At 39.5% G+C, this 24640-nt stretch overlaps 1 protein-coding gene across 1 annotated transcript in view; it reads right to left on the bottom strand.

The window, feature by feature from the left end:
• The window catches only part of LOC122639959 (serine/threonine-protein phosphatase 6 regulatory subunit 2-like), a 114473-nt gene that overhangs the window by 47402 nt on the left and 42431 nt on the right, over window positions 1-24640 (bottom strand). Inside the window, exons 7-8 of the mRNA XM_043833022.1 lie at window positions 18856-18915; window positions 774-890 (exon numbers count right to left, since the gene is read on the bottom strand). Of these exons, the coding sequence (XP_043688957.1) occupies window positions 774-890; window positions 18856-18915 (177 nt within the window). The remainder of the gene's footprint in view (window positions 1-773; window positions 891-18855; window positions 18916-24640) is intronic.

The following is a 24640-nucleotide window of genomic DNA, read 5'->3' as shown; positions in this document are numbered from 1 at the left end:
GGCCACCACCAGACACACCGTCCGAACAGTATTTAACAAGATATCTGAGTCCAAATACAACTTCACAGAGGAAGGTGTCTGACCAATCCATTTGTTATGTATGTCTCGAATTCTTGGACCCGTTTTGAAGAATGACCCGCTCCGACATTTTTTGGTGGCGACCCAAATGGAACTTTTTCTGAGATCTGTGATGGTAGCAGAGGGCTTGGGCCGGATCCGATGGAGGAGTATTTATGTTCCTTACCCGCTTTATTGTAAAGAGAGAGGAAGATTTTGGGGTTTTCATTCTAGGGTTTCTGAGAGAGAGAAGCAGCACCGATTTGGGTGTTCTTGAGAGTTTCCATTGTAATTTTTCTCCGATTTGCATAGTGAATCATCTTCGTCTTCGCCTGTGGATGTAGCACACCATACTGGTGTGTGAACCACGTTATATCTCTGTGTTCTTTTGCTTGGTTCTTGTTTCTTTTCGTGATTTTGTTGGTGTTTGCTATAACACCATTCATGGTGGACCGGCGGGGAAAGAAAGCAAGAAAAGTCACTAAGTCAAGATATTTAGAAATCGGATCATTTTGTTCCCATGAAAAATATTCAACCAAGAATAAATTCAGTTAGAGAAATTAAATTGTACAACAAAGGAAAAGAGGAATGATTCCTTCCCAACCTTCTGAGATGAAAGCAACGATGACACTTTGACAGTTGGAGCGAAATAAAGTGAAGAAAAGAAAAGAATCTGAACGTATACCAAACAAATCAATTACACATAATAAACTTACAGATGAGCTGAACTTATCCACAATCATCTCAAGCACATCTGTATCTTCTAACCACGGCATTGCATCCAAGTAGTTGGTATACATTTGCTCATCAGCTCCAATAAGACGAATTAAAACCTGCTCAATCAAGGCAAAAATAACGATTGGAAGTCCTATAAGCTTTAGCATACAGATAAAACAAAGTATTAATTATGAACATAGGTTCAGCACTCTGATCAATCTGGACAATCAATAAAATTCCTAGCTCCAAATACAGTCACCCACTATTATTTCATATTTGATGAGGTGATTGCATCCAATGCCAAATAAAATAAATTAATTATTTGGTATTATTTCATATTTGTTTTCTAGTGCATATTGTAGAACTTTCTTGAGATTTCCTTCTTCTGCTATTAGTTTTAAGAAATAATATAAATTAATTAGTAAAAGTAATGATCAGTTTCCTTTACATAGAGCCACATAGATACATTATAGAACACATCCTTTATACGTAATATCTCATTTGGGAAAGGGTTCTCTGAGCAAGTGCCATAGAGAAGCCCACCCATGAGGAGTGGTACAATGGTATCTTACAATGGAGGGCAGTGAGGACATTTCATGTGAGGAGGAGAGAGATAGACAGAGTTGCTAGTGTGTCCTACACCAGCGGTTCAGAGAACCTTTTCCCATCACTCATATCAGACTTCTCATCACTTTCTCAAAGATATGGGATTATTCTTTCACAAGGGATATCTTTATCTATTATTAATTTATGAGCCCTCCTGTAATACCCTGATTTTGGACTAGGGGTATTTTGGTCTTTTATCTAATGCAGGATTAGGGCAAGCTGATATGTAGGAGCTTGGACTAGCTGGAGGTGTACACATATATGCATGGTAAGTAGTGTGCCCTAGTATAACACCCTTAATTTGAATTATTCCTTGCCTAAGTGTAGAATTAAGATTTTCTTTAAAAAATATATAATTTGCTTTGGAAAACAATTTATAACTAGTAACCTAGCCTAGTGCTTGGACATTTAATTCAATTTGCTAGAGGTCTAAGGTTCTATTCTTTAAAGGTGAAGTTAAATATTTTATTTTTATAATTTTTTTAGGGCTTAAAAAGGGGCTTCCACGATTCTAACTTAGGAGGTCTTAGATTTTAGCTAGGGAAGTATTATGAATTGATAAGGAAAGGTGAGGTGGTAATCTCCAATTGGCTGGAAACTCAATCTTGGAGAAAGAAAGTCTTCATAAAATAAAATCCCAACAAAAAAGGAATTTAGTTAAAATTAAACTACCTAGTCTGAAATTTTAATTTAAAAATCTTAAGTCAAGATTCCTTTTAAAATATTTTCATTGGAGGGCAAGTAAATAGATGTAGTTAGAGACAAAATCGGATTCTTTCCACCTCCTTTTTGTTAGGAATAAATTCCAATAACCAAATCCCAAACCCTTTTCCCTTTATCATAAATTTGAGAGAGAAAGAGAGGGAGAAAGGAAAATTTGTGGACTATAGAGAGGAAGAGAAGAAGAAGAAGGAGATTCGGACTGTGCAAAACCAGTCACTTGAAGGCCAATTTCGACCCTTTTCAAAGTCGAATTGAGAAAATCTTATTTAACGATAAAACGTAGCCTCATCTCTTATCTTCGCAACCCAACTTGAATCAGCCCAACCGGAGATCTGAGCAGAGAGATATTGCTAATTTACTGAAGGTAGGTCATTCTGTCAAAAATCTGTGTTTTCCAAATCCGAGTTTAAGCAATACCTTAAAGTTGATTTCATCATTACCTTACTCATAGGACTCCATTAAGGTGATTCTGAATTAAGAAGAGGTAGATCAACATCATTGAAGCATTGATTTGAGGTCATCTATAGAAACCCTAGTCGCTTCACGCAAGGTGAGTAGATCTTCAACCATTATACTTGATATTTTTCTTACATATAAAATTTGTTTTGAAACATTGTTTTAAATCCGGAATTTAATTTTAGATTGAGATTTACCATGCCGAAAACATATTTCATTCATGTTTTTTACTCAATTAAATTATTCACACATAATTGCTTGCAAGGAATGATGAATTTCCTTATGATTTAATTCACATATGTGTGTGCAGAATTTTTTTTATAATGTCATGTTTATAGACTAATGAATCCAATGCTTGATTGTTGATAGTATGAGGAAGGTCTATGAATGATTCTTCATGATTATAACCTAATGCATGATATTTTTGGATGATGCATTTAAATATGATTTTTATTTGATTCACCGGTTTATATTCTTTTGGAATTGAAGATGCTTGTTGACAACTTTGTGCGAAGATTTTGCCAAATCTTCTCGATTTATATATTGCATTCTATGCCATGATATGTTGATGAAACTCTATTTATTTCTAAGTTTTCTTTCTTTCTTTTACAACTCTTGATTAAATGTTTTAGTGTTTGGAATATAGGGAGTTAGTAACCCTAAGTTCTAGACTTGTAGTATAGCTTTATGTATAAGCATGGATGTTCTTTTCTGTTACCTTACCGGCATGGATTAAAGTGTTGGGGTAAGGATAAGTCGGCGGGTTTTTGAGCTACGGGTTTACCCTTATTGGAGCTATATGGACTACTAGAAAGAGGGAGATGATAAAAAAACTCTCCAGGAGGGCATTGCTGATAAAACCTTTGGGGGGTTTGACTCGGTCTGGGGCAAGTTTGGTCACTAGTTTCTCCATTAGTTTCTTGATGTTAAGAGGGGACAGTGATGTTGTAGTTGATTATAGCTGGACTTCATACGCCGCTATCATGAGGGCCTTGACCAGTGTATGGTAACTAGTTCACACTAGTCCATTAGGGAGTGATGTGTTTGTTATTTTACGTTCTTTCGATATATCTTTTGTTGATTGTTGTCATATATACTTTTCATTACGGTAGTGGTGATAAGCAAATATGGTTATGATCATTTTGTTTTGTTTTGTTTTGTTTTTTTTTCGGATCTATATATACATATTATTGTATGTCTTTACATTTTGTATTATTTGTGCATATTTTCACACCTGTATAGTTGTTGTGGATTTACTTGCTAAGCTTTCCCCGAAGTTTACCCTCACCACTTTTCAGATGAACAATTTTATGAATGTGAACCTAGATGTGAGGATGTACTAGAGGAGGAGGTCCAAGAGGACGAAGCATTTGGATTAGAAGAGGACAACTACTATTAGAAACTTTACACTTTCTTTCCATTTTAGAAGAACTTATAATTTGTTTGAGTTTAATTTAATTTTGGAGATTGTAACCTTTATTTATGGATTTTAAGTTTAATTTGAAAGTTGTAATAGCTTAGTTTGACTACCCTACTTTAGTTGAAGTCTTAATCTATACATTTTAGACTTATGTTTGTGTTTTGGTTCTACTCCGGTTCATATCTCCTGGACATAAACGATCTTGTGGACCGTCAATGTCCCTAAACCGCTAGGGTGGTTTTGGGGGCATTACACCCCCTCCACAATTGTTACTAATGGGGTCAGAGCCATCCACTTGATCATGCATTTCCCTCTAAACAAGTAAACAAAATACCAGACACATACGACTTTAACAAACAAGAAATTCCAAGACATCGAATTTAGTTTCCCTATTAGGAGGAATTTCCACAATTATGTAGCTCATTTAATTCTTGAGAAAGAGAAAGGTACTTTAGACATTTAACATAAAAAAAGATTCTATGAGCAGTTGTGTACAAATACATACTCACATATGTAACTGGAAATGGGTAACCGTAGTTTTAAACCTGAAAGGGCAGCAAACTAAGGCGGCCCAATTTTGACCAGTCAAACTGTTGTGTAAAAAAAATAAGGGTTTTTTACACGTACCTCCCCTGAGGTATCGGGTATCTACAAAAACACCTGTGAGTTTTGGATATTTATGCATTCCACCCCTACTTTCTAAAATAATTGATAAATACACCTATGTCGTTAACCTGGGACTAAAAACGTTAAAATACGTCATATGTTGACCAAATGGCCCTTCCTGCTAAAATAAACCTCTTCTCCCATGGTTCCTGGTCCCCCCTATCCCTTTCCTCTCCAGTCTCACTCAGGTCTGGGCCTCTCTCCCTCCCCCCTCCCCACCCCTCTCATTCGGACAAAGTAACCTGCCTCCCCTCCAACAATAGTATTTTTAGCTCCCGCTCTGCTTGGGATTTTATTAGACCCCATGGCCCATCTGTCCCATGGTGCAATCTTGTCTGGTTCAAAGGCCACATTCCTAAACACTCTTTTAATGTTTGGAGAAACCTAACCCTTTCCTTACCCACCCAATCTTTCCTCATTCACCAATCCCTGCCACATCCCTGTCTCCCCCTCCTGTATCCCATGCTGGAATGGTATTGAGGACGCTGACCACCTTTTCTTTTCTTGCCCTTAGCCTCCTCTATTTGGAAAAAAAGCTCTGCTCCCGCTCTGCTTGGGATTTTGTTAGAGCCCATGGTCCATCTGTCCCCTGGTGCACTCTTGTTTGGTTCAAAGGCCACATTCCTAGACACTCTTTCAATGTCTGGAGAACCCTAACCCTTTGCCTACCCACCCAATCTTTCCCCATTCACCGCCACATCCCTGTCTCCCCCTCCTGTATCCCATGCTGGAATGGTACTGAGGACGTTGATCAATTTTTCTTTTCTTGCCCCCTAGCCTCCTCAATTTGGAAAAAATCTTTGCTGTCCATTTGGCCCCGGAGCAGACAGCCCCTTCCATTCGCTCGGGAGTGTCTTTGGCTCGATATGTCCTTTTCTGGTAGCTCTATCTGTGACATAGTTGGCAAGCTTGTGTTTGGGGCTGCTATCTCTCACATCTGGATGAAGCGGAATCTTCGTAGATGGACTTCCAACTCCCGGTCCATTGACCTGATTTGGAAAGCCATCTTTTTTTATGTCAGCTCTAGACTTCATATGCTTCCCTATAGATCTCTTATAGACTCCCCAAGTAACATGCACATTGTTGTTACCTGGGGCTTAGATTCTTCGTAGATGGACTTCCAACTCCCGGTCCATTGACCTGATTTGGAAAGCCATCTTTTTTTATGTCAGCTCTAGACTTCATATGCTTCCCCATAGATCTCTTATAGACTCTCCAAGTAACATGCACATTGTTTTTACCTGGGGCTTAGATTCTTCCGTCTTTCGTTCTCCTAGCCAGGCCCCCTAGGCCTGTGGCTTGTGTTTTGTATAGTTCCCCTTCCCCTTCTCTTTCCCCTGTGTATTCCCCCCCCCCCCCCCGCCCTTTGGTAATGAACTTTTTATTCACCAAAAAAAAATAAGGTAGGCTTCTGAAACCATGTTCACTACTGTTTCACCTAAAAGCTCGAACTGTTGGGGAAGGGCAACGTCAATGTATAAATCAACACTCCCATGCACTTGCAGGCCAAGATCCCATGGTCCTTGCAGGTGGAGCTTATGCAGCATTTCCTTCGCGCAGCAACGAGGGAAAAACTCTTCTGATGCATGATGATCACATTTATGTGTGAAATCTTAGGGCATAAAACACACATTTTACCACATTGGACAGAGTTACTCGGTGCTTTCTTGTGCTTTTCAGGTTTTAGGTGAATTCTTGTGAAAATGGAGGAGATGATAAGAAAATGTTTTTAAGCTGTTTAGAAGTGTTAATGACTTGGATGCGTAGCCCATCGAGTCAGCTTCGCAACGGTTCAAACGGCTCTTGATTCCGAGTTGAAACGAAGAAGTTATGGCCGTTTCCATAACGAAGCGCAAAAATGGTCTGTAGGGGTTTATTTGTAATTATTGATAGTCAGCCGGGGACAAAGTGAAGCAAAAGTTTGGATTCCAGGGGCCTTAACGTAATAACCAAAAGTTATATTTCCTGTACCCGAAAGATTCCATTTGGAGGGCTCTGGACAGTCCAACTTCAACTTGAGATATCTTGGGCTCCCGAACTCCAAATTGGACGAAATTTGGGTCTATTTTGGGTGATTTTTCACAAGGAACACAATGGTGAGGCCTATATAAGCACCCCATGCTCCACATTTTCTGAAGGATAGAATGGGTATTTTATTTATTCTTGAAGGAATCCTAGTCATCACCCTTACTCTCTCTCTCCTCCAACTTCTCAAGGGCACTTCTGGAATTCTATTTGGGATAGATTTATTTTGAAAGATATTCTCTCACCTATGGAAAGTTGAAAAGTCAAAGATGCGTTGATTTTATTGCTTAGAGAAGATATCTACAAAGAAAAGGAAGCACTTGTTAGAATTGGAAGTTTACTTTTCTAGAAATAGAAGGTCTATATAAACAATCTTCTCTTCTTCTTCTTTCTATTTTTTTCTTTTTTTTTCTTAGGATTCAAGGCATTGTAAAAGAGGAAGGAGAAGAGAATATTCTCTTTTCTTAGGGAATATTTCTCCTACACTTCCCTCTTCTCTCTTCTCCTCTCTTCCCCCTATAAATACCCCTTGCCCTTTGGCTTGTAACAAGTTAGTTTTTTAGTTCAGTTTTTAGTTAGTTTCTAGTTCAATTTTAATTCAGTTTTTAGTGTAATTTTTAGTTCATTCACTTAGTAAAATTTCTTTTCTTCTTCTCCTTCTAAGTTGTGATTTTTGGCTTTTATAAGTTCTAGTTTGCTTTTTGATTTTCATTTAATGGTTGTAATAGGTTTAGTATATGCTTTAATTTCAATTTAAGTCTTCAATTGGGTTGTAATTTCTTAATTCTAGTTTAGGTTTTATGCCTTCTAGTCTAAGTTCTTAAGTTGATGACAAGACTTGAAGATTTAGAAGAGGAGGCCATGGTAAGTTTATGCAAGTATTCAAGCTTTTCAATTACATTCATGCAAGCACATTTAGGTTTTACTATCTAAACTCTCAATCTCATTCTCCCTTTCCTCTATCTCTCTCTATCTTCTTCTTCTTCTCCCTCTATTTCTTTTATTTTTTTTATATGGTTGTGGAATCTCATTCTCCCTTTCCTCTATCTCTCTCTATCTTCTTCTTCTTCTCCCTCTATTTCTTTTATTTTTTTTATATGGTTGTGGTATGTGGATGCACTTTTATTCCCTTATTTCTTTTTATGTGATTATGAAGTGTGGCTGCGTTTTTGTTATTCCTTTCAATTCGCTTTAGTTTGATAGGTTAGATGCTCATGTGTTAAGATGCCAATTTAATCCCTTAAATTTGTTAGATGCCTATGAGTTAGGATGCATTAATTTTCATTAATTTAATTAGTTTAATTTAATACTTTAATTTGGTTCACTTTGCATTACTTTTAAGTTAGTTAAATAGAGTAGCGTATGTCTCCTCGTGTTCGACCCGTAGCTACGATTGACCCGTACGCTTGCGGTATTTTTTTAACTCAAACAAGTTTTTGGCACCGTTGCCGGGGAGATTATTGACCACTTTATTTTTTTGATTTTGAAATAATTCGAAGTGCTTTAGTTTCTTCTCTTTCTCCTCTTTCTTTAAAAAAAAAAAGTTTTTGAAAAACCTCTTCTTGTTTTTCTTCTGTTTCAAATAGTGTGCGCCCAATCTAAAGTACTTCATATGCCCAAACCCAGCCAATCTTGGTGCCCCTTGATTCGTTGGGTGGTTTGGATTGGCATGTGACTTATCTTTGGAGGTGACCACTCTTGATAACATGAAAGCGACATAGTGAGAGCGTTGGAAACATAAACATATAGTAGTCCTCCACCCTACATCAGAATCCATTTGGAGTCGCCTGTAGGTGGCTCATGAAGACTATACGGGTTCCCTTGCTGTCAACCTATATGGCAACCGTACAGCTTTGGAACCATTGTTTCGATTTCTGAGGGATAGATGCACTATCTACCTTGGGCTCCCTCTTGTTTTTAGTATTTTTTTTTTTTCTAGTCTTTTATTTTTCTTTGAACTTTTTTTTATGGGAGACCTCAATTTGGGATAGGTGGTTAATTTAGAATAATGGGAGATACACTTCCATATAAGACTTTGGGGGAAAGATGGACCTATGCTAAGGCAACCATGATTTTGGAGGAAATGTTTAAACAGGTTAGGGAAGCCAAAAGTAGTGAGATAGAGAACAATTTTGCACCACCCCAATACAATTTTGCTCCCCAACCCAACTATGGGCTTTCGAGAAATTTTGATTGGTCACTTCCCCAAACAATCCATGTTATGGAAGGATGCCCTAATCTTTATGGGGGTAGCTATGGTGATGAGAATGTGAGTCCTCAATTTCAATACAATTCTTTTGGCACTTACAATCAGGGGTGGAGTGATCATCCCGATTTCTTGTGGGATCAATGGAATAACCAAGCTGGACCACCCAATTTCCAATATCATGGTCAGTTTGGTCCTCCAATGCCCAACCCTCCATTAAATCTCAATGGGCCACCTCTCCTTGAACCATATCACCAACCCTTGAGTTTCAAAACATGGGTGAGGAGGCCAGACTGAATGAGCTTGAGAAATACATAGACCTTCTCACAACAAGCCAAAATACCATGGAGAAGCAACTCTCTCAACTGATAACCATGGTGCAAGAGGAGGAAACGGGTACATTACCTAGTCAACCTGAACCGCCCCATCCCCAGTTTAATGATATTGAAAAACCACCACCCCAATTTGAGGTTAATGAGAGTCACTCCCAACAAGATGCTTTTCATGACAATTTATGTGTTGAGATTGAGTCTCCTACAGATATTAGTGAAGCGAGGTTTGATGAGCTACCTAGGGAAGTCCACCTTTTGCCTGAAATTTCTGATTTTACTGAGCCTAGTGAATTTATTGATTTAAAATCAGATTTTCATGATAACATAGAAAGCCAGGAAATTCGATCTCCCCCTCTCTCTTTGGAAAACTTAGATAATTGTCATTTTGAGGATTCCATTGTCTCACATGTTGATTTGTCCAAACCTCCTAAGCTTGACGATTTTATTGAGGAGGACAATGTTAGTCATAATGCCTTTCAAGCATATTTCCATGATCCTTATTTGGCAAACCAAGTTATGCAAAGAGCGGATAGTTATATTGCTAGGATTGATTTGAATAAACCTCCAATTTTTTATGATTATTTAGATGAGGTTATTCATAATCCTTTTTATGCTTATTGTGATCCGTTTTTGATTGGTTTTTCAAAGAATGATAGGTGTTCTACATTGCAAACGGGAGAGGAGGGACGGATTTATGGCCTGAGTTTTAATGCCTTCATTTTCCACTGTCCCATGGGGATAGATTTTTCTATTGGATATTTCTCAGTTGTGCTTAACTTCCATATTATTTCTCGCTTTACTAAAATTCATGGTCGAGTGTTTTCTGGGTCTGAAGCTATTTCTCCATTTACTGGCCATGGATTGAGATTTCTGTTGCTGCTCCTAGCACTTTTTGTAGAGCTCATGACTCTTCATGATCCTTTTTGTTGATTATATCTGGTAAGCCCTTTCATCTACTCCCTTGTCCTTATTCTTTCTTTTATGCATGCATTGAGGACACTGCATGAATTAAGTGTGGGGGGGATGTTGGGCTTAATTGGTGAATTTTGATTGTGGCAATAGTTTGGTTTTGTGCATATGTCTCTTTGATTGTAAAACGAGAGAGAGAGGGAATTAGGTGTCCTAGCATGCGAAATAATAAAAAATCCCTTTTCAATGACGGTAGTTGGTTTGTATCCGTGATGGTGATTGAGTTTGAAAATATGAGCGTTATTTCATTTGATGGCTAGATTCCTCTATGTGTTTTATGGACCCTTTAATCTTTTGGCTAGTAGTTGAGACCAATTTGTTTGTGGCAAGGCAAGGCATGAAAGTGGAAGTGAATGAAAAAAAAAAAAAAAAAAAAAAAAAAAAACAAGGAAAAAAAGAAAAGTGGAATTCCTTGGGACTAGACAGGGCACTATGCCTCATGAAGCAGGGTGACTTGATCGAAATTCCTTGGAAGGAAACTCAAAAAAATCTCTTGCATCAATGTCTCAAAGTCTCTATGGATATATGCAAAAAGCGAAGCTACCAAGTATTTGGGTGTCTAGTGTATGCTCCACCACGTCATTCAGAGAACAGTAGTGGAGTAGAAATAGAGTTTGTGGTTGAGAAAAAAAAAAAAAACTTTTGCCTTAATGCTTGAAAAAAAAAAGAAAGTATGGTCAACAATACTCAATGCCTAAGTCTTTGGTTCCATCGATGCTATGGGGGGGTTTTCTTGAAGGTGAGTAGTGTTCAGAAAATATGAGGAGATCCCTTGAACTTGATGCATGCTTGTTACTTGAATTGATGTGGGATGATAAAATTCAAGTGTGGGGGAACCTTTGGCTCTTTGATCTTTAGTTGAACACTTTTTGGGATTATGTGTACTGTCCTACTTATGCCATGATTAAAATTTGCAGCATTTATTTACAATTGAATTTTGGGTGTATATTCACTGCAAACACCCACGAGACACAACTCGTCCACTAGGTGTAACCTAGGGGTTTAAAGGCTTGTTGCACATGCTAAGTGCAACCGTGATTCCTACGAAAGCAAGTTAGGATTTTCTGCATTCTAGGTTAATTTTTGTTTTTGCTTTACTTGAGGACAAGTAACGTTCAAGTGTGGGGGAATCTGATGATCACATTTATGTGTGAAATCTTAGGGCATAAAACATACATTTTACCACATTGGATAGAGTTACTCGGTGCTTTCTTGTGCTTTTCAGGTTTTAGGTGAATTCTTGTGAAAATGGAGGAGATGATGTTAAGAAAATGTTTTTAAGCTGTTTAGAGGTGTTAATGACTTGGATGCGTAGCCCATCGAGTCAGCTTCGCAACGGTTCAAACGGCTCTTGATTCCGAGTTGAAACAAAGAAGTTATGGCCGTTTCCATAACGAAGCGCAAAAATGGTCTGCAGGGGTTTATTTGTAATTATTGACAGTCAGCCGGGGACAAAGTGAAGCAAAAGTTCGGATTCCAGGGGCCTTAACGTAATAACCAAAAGTTATATTTCCTGTACCCGAAAGATTCCATTTGGAGGGCTCTGGACAGTCCAACTTCAACTTGAGATATCTTGGGCTCCCGAACTCCAAATTGGACGAAATTTGGGTCTATTTTGGGTGATTTTTCACAAGGAACACAATGGTGAGGCCTATATAAGCACCCCATGCTCCACATTTTCTGAAGGATAGAATGGGTATTTTATTTATTCTTGAAGGAATCCTAGTCATCACCCTTACTCTCTCTCCTCCAACTTCTCAAGGGAACTTCTGGAATTCTATTTGGGATAGATTTATTTTGAAAGATATTCTCTCACCTATGGAAAGTTGAAAAGTCAAAGATGCGTTGATTTTATTGCTTAGAGAAGATATCTACAAAGAAAAGGAAACACTTGTTAGAATTGGAAGTTTACTTTTCTAGAAATAGAAGGTCTATATAAACAATCTTCTCTTCTTCTTCTTTCTATTTTTTTCTTTTTTTTTCTTAGGGTTCAAGGCATTGTAAAAGAGGAAGGAGAAGAGAATATTCTCTTTTCTTAGGGAATATTTCTCCTACACTTCCCTCTTCTCTCTTCTCCTCTCTTCCCCCTATAAATACCCCTTGCCCTTTGGCTTGTAACAAGTTAGTTTTTTAGTTCAGTTTTTAGTTAGTTTCTAGTTCAATTTTAATTCAGTTTTAAGTGTAATTTTTAGTTCATTCACTTAGTAAAATTTCTTTTCTTCTTCTCCTTCTAAGTTGTGATTTTTGGCTTTTATAAGTTCTAGTTTGCTTTTTGATTTTCATTTAATGGTTGTAATAGATTTAGTTTATGCTTTAATTTCAATTTAAGTCTTCAATTGGGTTGTAATTTCTTAATTCTAGTTTAGGTTTTATGCCTTCTAGTCCAAGTTCTTAAGTTGATGACAAGACTTGAAGATTTAGAAGAGGAGGCCATGGTAAGTTTATGCAAGTATTCAAGCTTTTCAATTACATTCATGCAAGCACATTTAGGTTTTACTATCTAAACTCTCAATCTCATTCTCCCTTTCCTCTATCTCTCTCTATCTTCTTCTTCTTCTCCCTCTATTTCTTTTATTTTTTTTATATGGTTGTGGTATGTGGATGCACTTTTATTCCCTTATTTCTTTTTATGTGATTATGAAGTGTGGTTGCGTTTTTGTTATTCCTTTCAATTCGCTTTAGTTTGATAGGTTAGATGCTCATGTGTTAGGATGCCAATTTAATCCCTTAATTTTGTTAGATGCCTATGAGTTAGGATGCATTAATTTTCATTAATTTAATTAGTTTAATTTAACACTTTAATTTGGTTCACTTTGCATTACTTTTAAGTTAGTTAAATAGAGTGGCGTATATCTCCTCGTGTTCGACCCGTAGCTACGATTGACCCGTACGCTTGCGGTATTTTTTTAACTCAAACAATGCACTTCCTAGGAGTCGAACACTCGACCTCCCTGTTCTGATACCATGTTGTGATTTGGGGAATGATGGCTTGTTAGTGTGACAATGGCTAGGCTTTATTTATAATAGAATAAAATGAGTACAAGTACACTAGTGCCCCTAGGACAATTCTACCCATATACCCATATTACAACAAATATAATTACCCAAAGGTCAGTTGCAGCCCATTCGATTGCCATCAGCATCTAATGGGCCTCCCAAGCTTGCATAGGCCTCTAATGCAGATCATAGTGAAGAAAAAGAAGGTTTGTGATTCTGGTAGAAAACCAGCAAATATGGTTTTAAGATCTCCCAGAAGATTTGATTTGACGATCATCTAGAAGATTGCATGAAGATAATCTAGAAGATAGGTTATTCCAGCAGCCTCTTTGGCAACCATGGGCTCTTATTTAGTAATTTCTTTATTGTAAATCCTAGTTACTAGGTATCTTAGCAGTTAAGTATTTTAGTTGCTATTTCTACAACTACTTGTTTTCTATTTTGGTGACTCTTCCTTAGCTATGGAGAGTTACTGTTATTGTAAATGTTACCACCATTTTTGGCAATCGGCATGAGTTGAAGATGCGCGGAAGTGCCAGAGTCGCAAGGACTCGAGAGATGACCGAACGGATTGTGTCTAACTTCTAATCAGGAACATGTGAGATCTTTCCAGTGCCTCGATTGCTCCAAGGACATTTAATGATAAGAATCGCAATGCCAAGAAGGAGGATAGAAAAATGATGATATTGATAACACGGTGTCATACAATCAATGTCTTTTGAAACACGGGCCAAAAGACAAACTATTCTAATGAAAGATAAAGGAGAAGTCTACATCTAAAAATGATGAAAGATACAAGATAAAAGATAATAACTAATGTAAAGATCTGTGTTGATCCGGCGAGTTTTTTTTTGTTGTTGCTGAATTTCTCTTTTATAGGCACTCTTGGTAGTTCTGGTGGTTTCTAGTAGTTACCAAGTAGTTATGGAACTATCCACTTCCTTGAAGGTTGGTAGCAACTCCCCTGCTGACCATTCGTCGGACGCTGACCGTTTATCGGTCACTCTCAGTTCATCGGACACTAACAGTTCTTCGGTCACTCACAGTTTGTCAATCATTAACCTTTCGTTGGTTACTTACAGTTTGTCAGTCATTGAAAATAGGCTCGGTCTATTAACCGAAATAGGGTGTAAACAGTAAGGTACCCCCCTAAAAGAATCAAGGTTTCCTTTTTTGTTTTTCATTGAGATATATATAAAAAGGGAGGGGTTGTCCGCTTAATGTAGAAGGGGTTCAACTAAGAACCACTCTATAGTAGGATCGATGACAGGTTGCAGAAACAATTCAACTTGTAGGAGCAGCAGCATGTCACGAGCATATTTTTAGCAGAGTCAACATACCCGTGCGGCGCCTTGGACAATGCTTGAGTCACTTGACCAAGGCCAGCCTAGACCATTCAAGCCGTCTTGATGATCACCTCATACGATTTCACAACAACCGACAAAACAATGCTAGTTGAGTTCACTCAACCATCCCGGTATTCTTCACTACTCACCCAACATGTCCCTCGTCATATAGCCCAAGCTTGAGCCACACCAAGCCAACTGTCATGACTATGCTCAAGGTATAGTACAGCCCCACTCAAATGGCATAGTGAGATACCGAAGGCTTGCCACACCTAAGGCATACTCGCCCATGCAATACCACCATTGTCGCCCATCCTTGGCTAGTAGCTAGCACCACACAAACACGCCTAAGCAAGGCCAACGTAAGGCCAAGCCAAGGATCGGCACACCCGCATGCTACACAGGGATAGCCCACTCGCTCCAGCTCATGTGCTACTGTTGCATAGGGTATGCTACTGACACATAAATAGGAACCTTTGCTTCCGCAGCAGCGCACCACGGCAGCGCCTTCCGCTAACCCATGGTCCATGTCAGTAACCAAACATATAGAGGAAACACCCTTCGCCCACTTCGGTTCCGAATACCTGCCCATGGTATCCACCCATGGAGTACCTGTACTGTTGTGCATGCACGGCCAGGCCAACCCCGCACACAGTGCCTTGCCAGTAACAGCCTTGTTGATGCTTGTGGCTTGCTACGATGCCATGCTATGGCACCAAGGAAGATGAGGCACACCACCCCTCCTTAAGGTAGCTCTTATGCTTTTCATGGATTCCCAGAAGGTGACATCGTTAAATGACGAAACGTCACTAGGCAAGTGACCTTCCACTCCAAACACGACATGCTCACTCCAAGCCCCAATCTAAGCCACCCTTTAAGCTACCATGCACCCCCATGCGTGCCCAACAACATGCCACGGCCATGCCAAGCAAGATGTCTATCACAAGCAGGCTTCAATCGAAGGCAGCAACAGTCTTGGAGTGTTTGGGGTTGATTGCAGCTTCGAATGAGTCTTCACAGCGCTGAGTTTGCTCAACAGAGAACAGCAGCAGCACCGGGATCGATTGCAAGGAAGAGAAGAATAGAGAAGATAGAAAATAGGGGATAAGGAGATTCGGCTCTCACCAGCCAGGCTCTCTCAGACCTAGGGGTTTTGGCGCTCACCAGCCAGGCCTTTCAACCCTTCATCCACACAATAGGACAATAAAATTTTGCACAAAAGGCATATTCTCATTCATCATAATCATTGGTGGGGGCCTCTAAGGGCATTACATATTTATGGGCAGCTATCCTTGCCTTACAAGTAAGAGAAAATTAGAAACTTGCAACAAAGGGAAACAAACCTAAAATAAAAACTTATAAATAAAAGCTAAGTCTACTTTCTAAATCTGGAATTAGAAACTAAAAAGCTAAGGTTGCTTAATAGACAACCACAAAATATCTAAGAGAATAATTCTAAAAATAGAAACTAAACTAAACTAAACTCTAATTCCCCTACAAATAGACAAAATTGAGTCTTCTAATAAAATCTTCACATGATCTGGTCTTGGGCCCCACAAGATCTTCTAACAGCATTCACACCAAGACAAAATAAGGGGCTGACACTGTTCACGTAAACAGTAATGTGAAAAGTAATTTGGCCTCTTTTTCTTCATGTTTTGTCCTACATCACCTCTTGCCAACGATTTTAGACAAAAGAAAAGATATGGCTTTACGATGTTTTTTCCTTGTGTTCATGTGAACAGTAATGTGAAAAGTAATTTGGCCTCTTCTTCATTTTTGTCCTCATCACCTCTTGCCAACGACTTTAGACAAAAGAAAAGATAATGGCTTTACGATGTTTTTTCCTTGTGTGATGCAAGATGGGCTATGAGATGCTGTTGCAAAGTGAGAGGCTTCGCATGGTCAGTGTGATGCTGATCGAAGTTAGGTGGGATGCCCACGTCAAATCCTTATTTTTGCTTTTGCATGTTAAAAAAGAAAAAGAAAACATAATTTTTATTGATTTTGTTCATCCCTATATCATCGATCCTGTTGCAATTGATCTCCCACTGATTTTTTCCCTGGCTCAAGATCAATTCAGCATTAGCCTCCTGATGCAGATCCTAGCCTCCTCGAATTGAAGAAGCCACCCTAAGCCTAGGGTTTCAGTGGGAGCCTTAGTTTAGTTTAGTTTGTTTCTATACTTAGTTTTTATTTTGTGTTTTTAATTGAACCGGTTTAAATTGGTTGCATCCAATTGGTTCAGTTGGTCTAATTTAAGTGAAGTGATCCTATTGGCTAAGAGGGTCTTATATCCTATTGGCTACTAGGGAATCTTCTTTATTTTAAGTAGTTTAAGTTGTTTTTAAGTCATTAGGGGTAGATGAGTCTTTTCTTTTAAGTTTTTAAATTGTTTTTAAATTGGTCCACCTCTCCACGATTTAAGTGAGAGATTTAAAATTGTAATAGATTTAGGAATAGGCCTTTGGCCTTTTATTTAAATACAAACCGTGGGAGAGGCTCCCCCCACCTATCATGTTTTAAAAATTTTCGTTTCTCTCTGCTGCTGCTATGACTGCCGGCTGTTGCTCTTTGAGAGTGTTCCTTGTGGGTAATATCAAGGATCCCTTGTGAGTCATATCAAGGGTTAGGGCTGGTGGACTCCGGCGACTCCTTGCATCTTGTAGATCGGGAGGTCCTGTTCTTCAATTCAACCTTCTTCAAGTTGCTGTTGTGGCAGATCTGAAAACCAGCAAGTGTTTATATTTTCTACAAGTTTCTTTCCCTTCTTCTTCCCTCCTTCTAACCCTAATCGAGCCCCCTTACTTCTTAATTATTTTAAACCCTAATTAATCTGCTCAGCCCCTTTCCACCATTAGACCTGTCCCAATTTTACACTACAGTCCCTGCAGGTCATCTCCTCCACTCGATTCCCCATTCTGCCCCATTCCTGCAACTAAACCCTAATTCCCCTCTTCCCCATTAACCCTAAAGCTTCTTAAGTCTGCCCAACCCTAACCAGCCAACCAAATCATCCCAAACTTCAACCGAATCTTCTTCCCCACCTCTGTGACACTCGGCCAGAATCCCTTGACCTGTTTCCCCCTAGAAACCCTAGATCCCTTCATTCCCTTCATTCCCAAAACCCAAAACCCTAACCCTAATAATTCTGAAATTTTATTTTCTATTCAAACCTAACCAAAATCTATACCAATAGACTCCTAAAAACCTGCGTACCATTACCCAATAAAACCCTAACTCAAACTCCAATTCCTAACCCTAATTTTGCCCTAATCAACGTAATCTGCCCATTCGGCCAACCCTATTACACAACCTGGTCCTAAGTGAGACAAATTCCACCTAGGCTACATCACCTCCATATAGGATTAATGTCTAATCCAACTGCATCAAGCTTCCTCTCCCTAAACCATAAAACTCATTCATCAGCCAATCATTCAGAAGAATTTGGGATTAATGTCTCATCCACGATTTGACAATTCCGCCCTTACTAGGGATGAAGATTTTTTGCCAACAAACCTTCACATGACGATTAAAATCACCTACTGTCAACCTCTTCCCTGCTAACACCTGGTTATCAACAGATATGTTCAACTTGGGATTAAGTTTCCTTCACCAACGGTGATGTGAATTAGACTCTGAAGTCATCATTAACTCCCATTACCCCTATTGTCCATGGTCTGAAATACCCTTCTCCAGTCCAATCAGACGTCAGATGGGGTGGATGAGGAGATTCTCTCTTCATCATAGGTAGGGAGAAACTAGGTCCTTCAACTTATTCTCATCCAACTATTTGCCTAACAAATATACTTTCTTCAGCACCAATTTCTAGACTCATTCAACTGGAGGAATGGTGATATCAAGGGTCCAAAGATTTCTCTGCTACAAGTTCTGCCACTAATAGTTTCCAGATTTCTTAATCAAGTTCAACAGGACATTAGCCCAGTTCAGCGCAGCACAACCCACAACACATAATTTGTGTGACATGCGGCATCTGACAGAAAAATTCCTAACTTCCAGAAGACGGAGAGTCCTATTACTTAGCCAGGAAAAAGAATTATGATTTCAATTTTCAATTCTACCTGTGCAATTACCCAAGGAAAAACATGAGTGGTTACTAAACTGAAAAATGGACCAAAGAAGTAAATACCGATAACTCATATGAGCATAAAGAAAAGAAGGCCTCAATCGAGAGCTTATATTAAAAAGGGAAAAAAAAAACTTGATAACATATCGAATAACTTATCTAATCCAGAAATTATAAAGTTTCACATAATGTTAGGTTGGAAATTAGGTAAAGCAAAGCAATAAACAGAGAGCTAGTCAACTGCCAACCTCCATAATGGATGTAATCCCAATTAGATCAACCAGCTGGCGGAAAATTTCCTGATGAGCCTAGAAAGATGCATAATGAAACACAAAAATCAGTTCACTACACCATAAATTAGAAAGAGTTGAAGGAGCTCAAGCTCTATATTAAGACATATTAATGATTCTCGTTAAAATTAGTGGAGTAATCACCAAATTCACTTACAAAACTAACAAAAAAAACCCTAAGCAAAACAATATTAGCATAAACTTGTTCGTAACTAGATGTATAGGAGAACACTTTAATTATCTAGACTAGCTATTTTGCCACTAGTTCTGGCTTGAAGCATCTTTTATATCTTTTCAGAATAAAAAAGTCACATCCATCTCAAGAACATCAGCAACCAAGTAGCTGTTATTCTCGCAAGAAAGCCCATTCCAAAAATAAACTCAACGCAGATATCCCTCAAAATGCAACTAAAAGTTACCAGGAGATCCATTCTCTTATATCACCCATGGTTCGAAAACTCACCAAAATTTCAGCGAAATTTCAAAATTTTGGTAATTTCGACTTAGCCAAAACGAATGCCACACGAATCAGGGATTCAACATTGTTTTGATCAAAATTTTGGTGTTACACCAAAAATTCAACACCATATCGAATCGTTTTGGCAATACAGTATAGTGGGTACTATAAATACTCTGTTTCGAGCCTGCCTGAGGGAAATTTTGACCAAAACTTGAAATATCACCATGTTTCACCTGTTTCGTCTGCGGGAAGAAGAAAATCCACATTTCTTGCTGATTTTTGCCACCTAACCTCTACACACTGCTGGAATATGGTGTTGGGGTTGCCACATCACTCCAACGACATCTTTTACCGCATATTGGTAAGGAATTGGCCACATTCAACAGTTCAAGGTATGAACTTCTCAAAAATATATTTTTGCAAAAAAAAATGATAAATATCCAAAAGTTGGTGATGAAATTTTTATATGTCAAATATTGGAGCTTGATCTACAGCCTCATGGTGTATATACATTTAAGATCTATTAAAAAAAATGGACAATCCACTCGTGGAGAACCCTTTCCTGTGTCGGGCACTAATATATATTTTTAACGTCTAATTAGATCGGGTAACCATTCGAATTAAGAACATAAGCTCGTTACTCTGGATTTCCATCCAGATAAAAGTTTTTGAAAACTGGGCTATTTTATAGGATGTCTCTTTAAAGTGAAAGTGGAATTCATCCTTTGTTTTTTCGCTTCCATTCACTCGGATCTCTTCCGTTTCATCTGTTTTGTCTGGATCCTCCTGCTCTTACGAAAAAAGATAAGGGTAAGGGTCTTCTTCCGTGGATCCCTCCTAAGAGATTCGCAACATATCACAAGATTCCTATTCTTGAAAATCCGCACTTTTCTAAATCCAGAAAACAGACGGAATTCTAGGATTCCTCCTTAAGGCAAAAACTTTTATGCATACCTCTTCTGGTTGATCCACACCTCTCGTAAGATGAAATTGAGATATATATACAATAGTTTCAAAAAATGGTCTGGACGGGGCTAAATTTTATATATGCTAGACACCGTTGGCCGATCAACGGCCTCATGGAGTTGGATCGTTTTTTCTGCTGGTTTTTTTTTTCAACTAAGAAAAATATTTTAAAATTCAAAAAAGGGAAAAATAAGGAAAATATTCTAGTTTGGTTTGCAAAATAAAGAAAAATTATGAAAATAATTTCAGTGTGTTTTGAAGTGCATGTGAGGCTTGTTATGTTGTACTATATTTGCTTTTGTTGTTAGGTGAAAAATTACAAAAAAAATCAATTAAGAGAAGAATATAAGGGTTGGGAAAAAATAATAAGTAGCTACATAGTTGTTTTAGTGGTCTCAGTTGATGTGCCTTAGTTAATAATGGCTTGTTTTATTCATGGAACAGTACGGTGGTGAGGTAATGGTTGCCTAGGGAGGAGATGGCAGCAGAAGCGACATAGCATATCGGCATAATGCAAATTGGAGGTGACAAGAGAAAAAGACAGTATAATTACTGGGGTAAGAAGATCGGGGGGGGGGGGGCACTAGACCGAAACAAGATTTGGCTGGGAATGGTACAGATGTGGCCACATGCCCAATAGTTTTTGTGGAGATTTCTAGGGCCATAGCTAAGGCTTGAGGGGAGGGCAGAAAAGGAGAAGGTGAGGGTGCAGTTTGAGGAGACAGTTCTAGCGACCCAGCCAGGACAAGGGAATGATGATGAGTGATGAAAGTGATGATGATGATGATGATGATGACCATGTGTATGTGCCTGATGATGTGCAGACAGGTAGAGGCTAGAGATTTTCAGCAGGCACAAACAAGGAGCAAAGCCACTTTTCATGAGCAGCAGAATAAACAAAGAGACTCTAGGGGAGGAGCTGGTCTGTCTAGAGAAGATGGTAGTGGAGTGGATCTACACAGCCACAACCACATGGGAGGAGGCAGACAGAGTTGCCCATGAGGAGATCACAAAGTACAAGGGCAGCCCCAATACCACCACTGCATGAGGACCCCGTACTACAACAGGATCCCAACAGGAAAAAGGGCCACAAGTAATGTAAATTGAAGCACATGTGAAGTGATGTGAAGGGCAAGTTGGGGAGGTTGTGTCTAAGTGGTTGTTATTCCACAGGATCCCAGCAAATGCCACTATAAGGCCCTACTATCAGACTATGCTAAATACGGTGGTTGAGGCTGCAAGGGGTCAAGGGGCCCACTGCCTACGAGGTGATGAATGTTTATTTGCCCCAGCAAAAACAGGAGCTATAGGAGTAATGTAGTCTTAGATTGGTAGGAGACCAACTAGGAGCCAGTAAACCAGGATCTCTTATGAACAGATGAATTGGCTAGGTCAAAATAGGGTTTTTGGTGAAATTAGGGTTAGGGTTTGGATCGAATGTTATAGGGGCAGGTGTGGAGAGTTTGAACTAAAAAAGGTGGGATTTTGCAGGATGGTTTGGTCTGGGCAGAATTTAGGTTATGGGAATGTTGTTCAGTGCTGGAGGGATGTTATAGTTTGAATGCGGTAATGGGAAAACAGCTTGGTTCGAGTATTCAAATTGGGTAGGAGAATATTCGATCCAATTATACGAAGGTGTTGTTAGCTAAATGGTTTGTTAAAAATTTTGGGAGATGGGTGGGAAAATTAAGGTTTTGGGGTGGTTTGGAGGAAAGTGAAATAACAAAGGAAATAGACTCAAAAAAGCATGGTTGGACCTCATAAGCATTAAATAGAGTCCTAATCCTAACCCAACTTAAATAAGAATTAAATAGTCACATAACCACTTCACCAAGTCACATGATCACTTAAGTGATCACATGACCACTAACCAGATAAAAAGAAATCTACCAACTAATGCTGTATGTAACCTTATTACCCATAGTTTAGGCCCATAAAAGTGGCCTATTACAAAGATAACCCATGGGGTCAAAGGCCCAACATGTACATAACCCAACCCTAGACTTATTTCTAAGGAAAGAAGCCCAATTTGGTGATAAACCTGCATCAAGGAGTATATTAGATGGCCTGAAGGAGATGTGGGAAAACTACAGCGTGATGATCATGTGTGATGGTTGGACTAGACCCACGAGAAAGTCCATCATCAACTTCATGGTTTACTGTGACGGGAAGACAGTATTCCTCAAATTTGTGGATGCATCCAAGGAGACAAAAGATGAAAAATACATTTATAGGCTGCCAAAGCCCAAAGGGTGTAGTCCAAGAGGTGGGAATTGTCCAGGTTGTGATGGACAACGGAAGCAACTTCATGAAGGTTGGTGAGAAGTTGATGAATAACAGTAGGTACTGTTTCTTTTGGACCCCTTGTGCAGCCCATTGCATTGACCTCATGCTGAAGGGCATGGAGAAGTTAAAATTGGTGCAGAGTGGAGTTGAGAGAGCGAGATAGATGAGCACCTTTGTCTACAACCATGGGTTTGCACTGCAACTTTTGAGGAGCAAGTGCGGTGGGGACTTGGTCAGGTCTAGCGTCACTGAATTCACTACAAACTATATTTCACTCAAGATCTTTGGGGCGAAGAAGGTCGGCCTTAGATCTAAGCTTGCATCTAAGGAGTGCTTTGGGTGGAGCGAGTCGAGTTCCCCTAGTGGTAAGACAGCACAGCCTCCATTGAATCTGAGGAGTTTTGCCAGAACCTAACGAAGGTGGTGAGAGTTTTGGACCCAGTGGTCAAGGTCCTGAGGTTGGTGGACTCTGCTTTCAAGCCCACCATGCCACACTTGTATATTGTTGTAAACATGATGAAGGAACACGTGCACAATGTGACGCCACGTGGCAGCAGGGCCTTCATCAAGATTATTAAAGATCGGTGGGAGCTTCAACTTATGCATCGACTGTACGCCAGCGGGTAATACGCGAGTGGGACTATCAGTGAACCAAGTCAATCCCTTTCCGCTTTGCACTCCAATTCTTGATTCTTTTAGCCCTTTCCAACCACATGCAATAGCACTCCTTACCCAGCAAGAAAACATATATGCTACCATGCAACGGCTTTTGCGCAGCATTTCCGAAAAATGCCACACCCACTTTCGTTCAACAGAGCCCTTCTCTCGTGTACCATACTATGTAGATGGCTGTAACATATGGTCCTAGAAGAAAGGACCTTCCCTCACAGGATGAAAAAGCTTGCTTTTCTACTCTCACTTACTATCTTGACCTAAAATAGAGAGAGGGTAGGTGAGGTCATTTTAATTCCATTTCCTTTTTGATATGGAAATTTTTTTTTTTTTTTTGGGTGAATAAAGTATTATATTACCAAAGAGAAAGAAGCTACAAAGGCCCCAAAAAGGGGGGGGGAGAAACAAAAGACTAGCTAACACATCCTCAAACAGAGGAGGAGGTCGGCTGGAGGGAAGAGAGGGGCAGATCCCAGGAGACAACAATATGTCTATTCCTTGGGGAATCAATACAACGGGAAGTTACATTTGTGAGTTTTCCTTTGATGTCGAAGGAGATGGAGTCCCAAATCTGGCCAACAGTCCTGGAGTTGGAAATCCATTTCCTAATGTTACGCTCCATCCAAATTTGGCTGATGGTAGCACAAAAAGCAAGTTTACCAACTATGTCGCATAACGAAGAGCCCGAGAAAGTCATATCAATCCACAACCATTCCCTAGAGAAGGGAAGGATTCTTTGACTGCGAGGCCAGCATTTGCCTAGGATTCCCTTCCAAATAGCCGAGGAAAGCGGGCAATCAAAGAAGAGATGGGCCGCGTCTTCCGTTGCGATCCAGCAAAGACTACACGAAGGGGAAACTGGGATCTGACGGTGGCAAAGGAAGGACTGCATTGGGAGGCAGTTGTTGAAGACACGCCAAACAGTGAAGCTATGCCGAGGGATGTGGCCCTTGAACCAAACAAGCTTTCTCCAAGGAGCTAGATCACTTCTAATCCAGACAAGATTCCAAGCATCTTTTGATTTAAAAATCCCCAAGGGAGAAGGAGTCCAGGAAACACAATCGCATCTCCCTATAGGCCTTCTAAGGATGGAGGGCAAAACATCCCAGGCTTTAAGAAGACCCGGGTGGTTGGTGGTGGGAGGACACCAGTCCCCATTACATAAAATGTCAGCAACCCTGGATTGCCTACTTAGGCCAGAATTGTAAATAGCTCTGTTGCTGATCGAGTGAATGAGGATACCCTTAGGGTGCCAATAATCCAACCAAAGAGCAGTGGAGGAACCATCTCCAATCTTGGACTGAATTGCTTTGTGAGCCATCGACCTGAGAGAGAATTTTGCGCCAAACCCAAGAAGCA

The sequence above is a fragment of the Telopea speciosissima genome, chromosome 9 (genome assembly GCF_018873765.1).
Source record: "Telopea speciosissima isolate NSW1024214 ecotype Mountain lineage chromosome 9, Tspe_v1, whole genome shotgun sequence".
NCBI lineage: Eukaryota > Viridiplantae > Streptophyta > Magnoliopsida > Proteales > Proteaceae > Telopea > Telopea speciosissima.
Note: the sequence above shows the minus strand (reverse complement) of the source record. Positions and strands in the feature narration are given on the sequence as shown.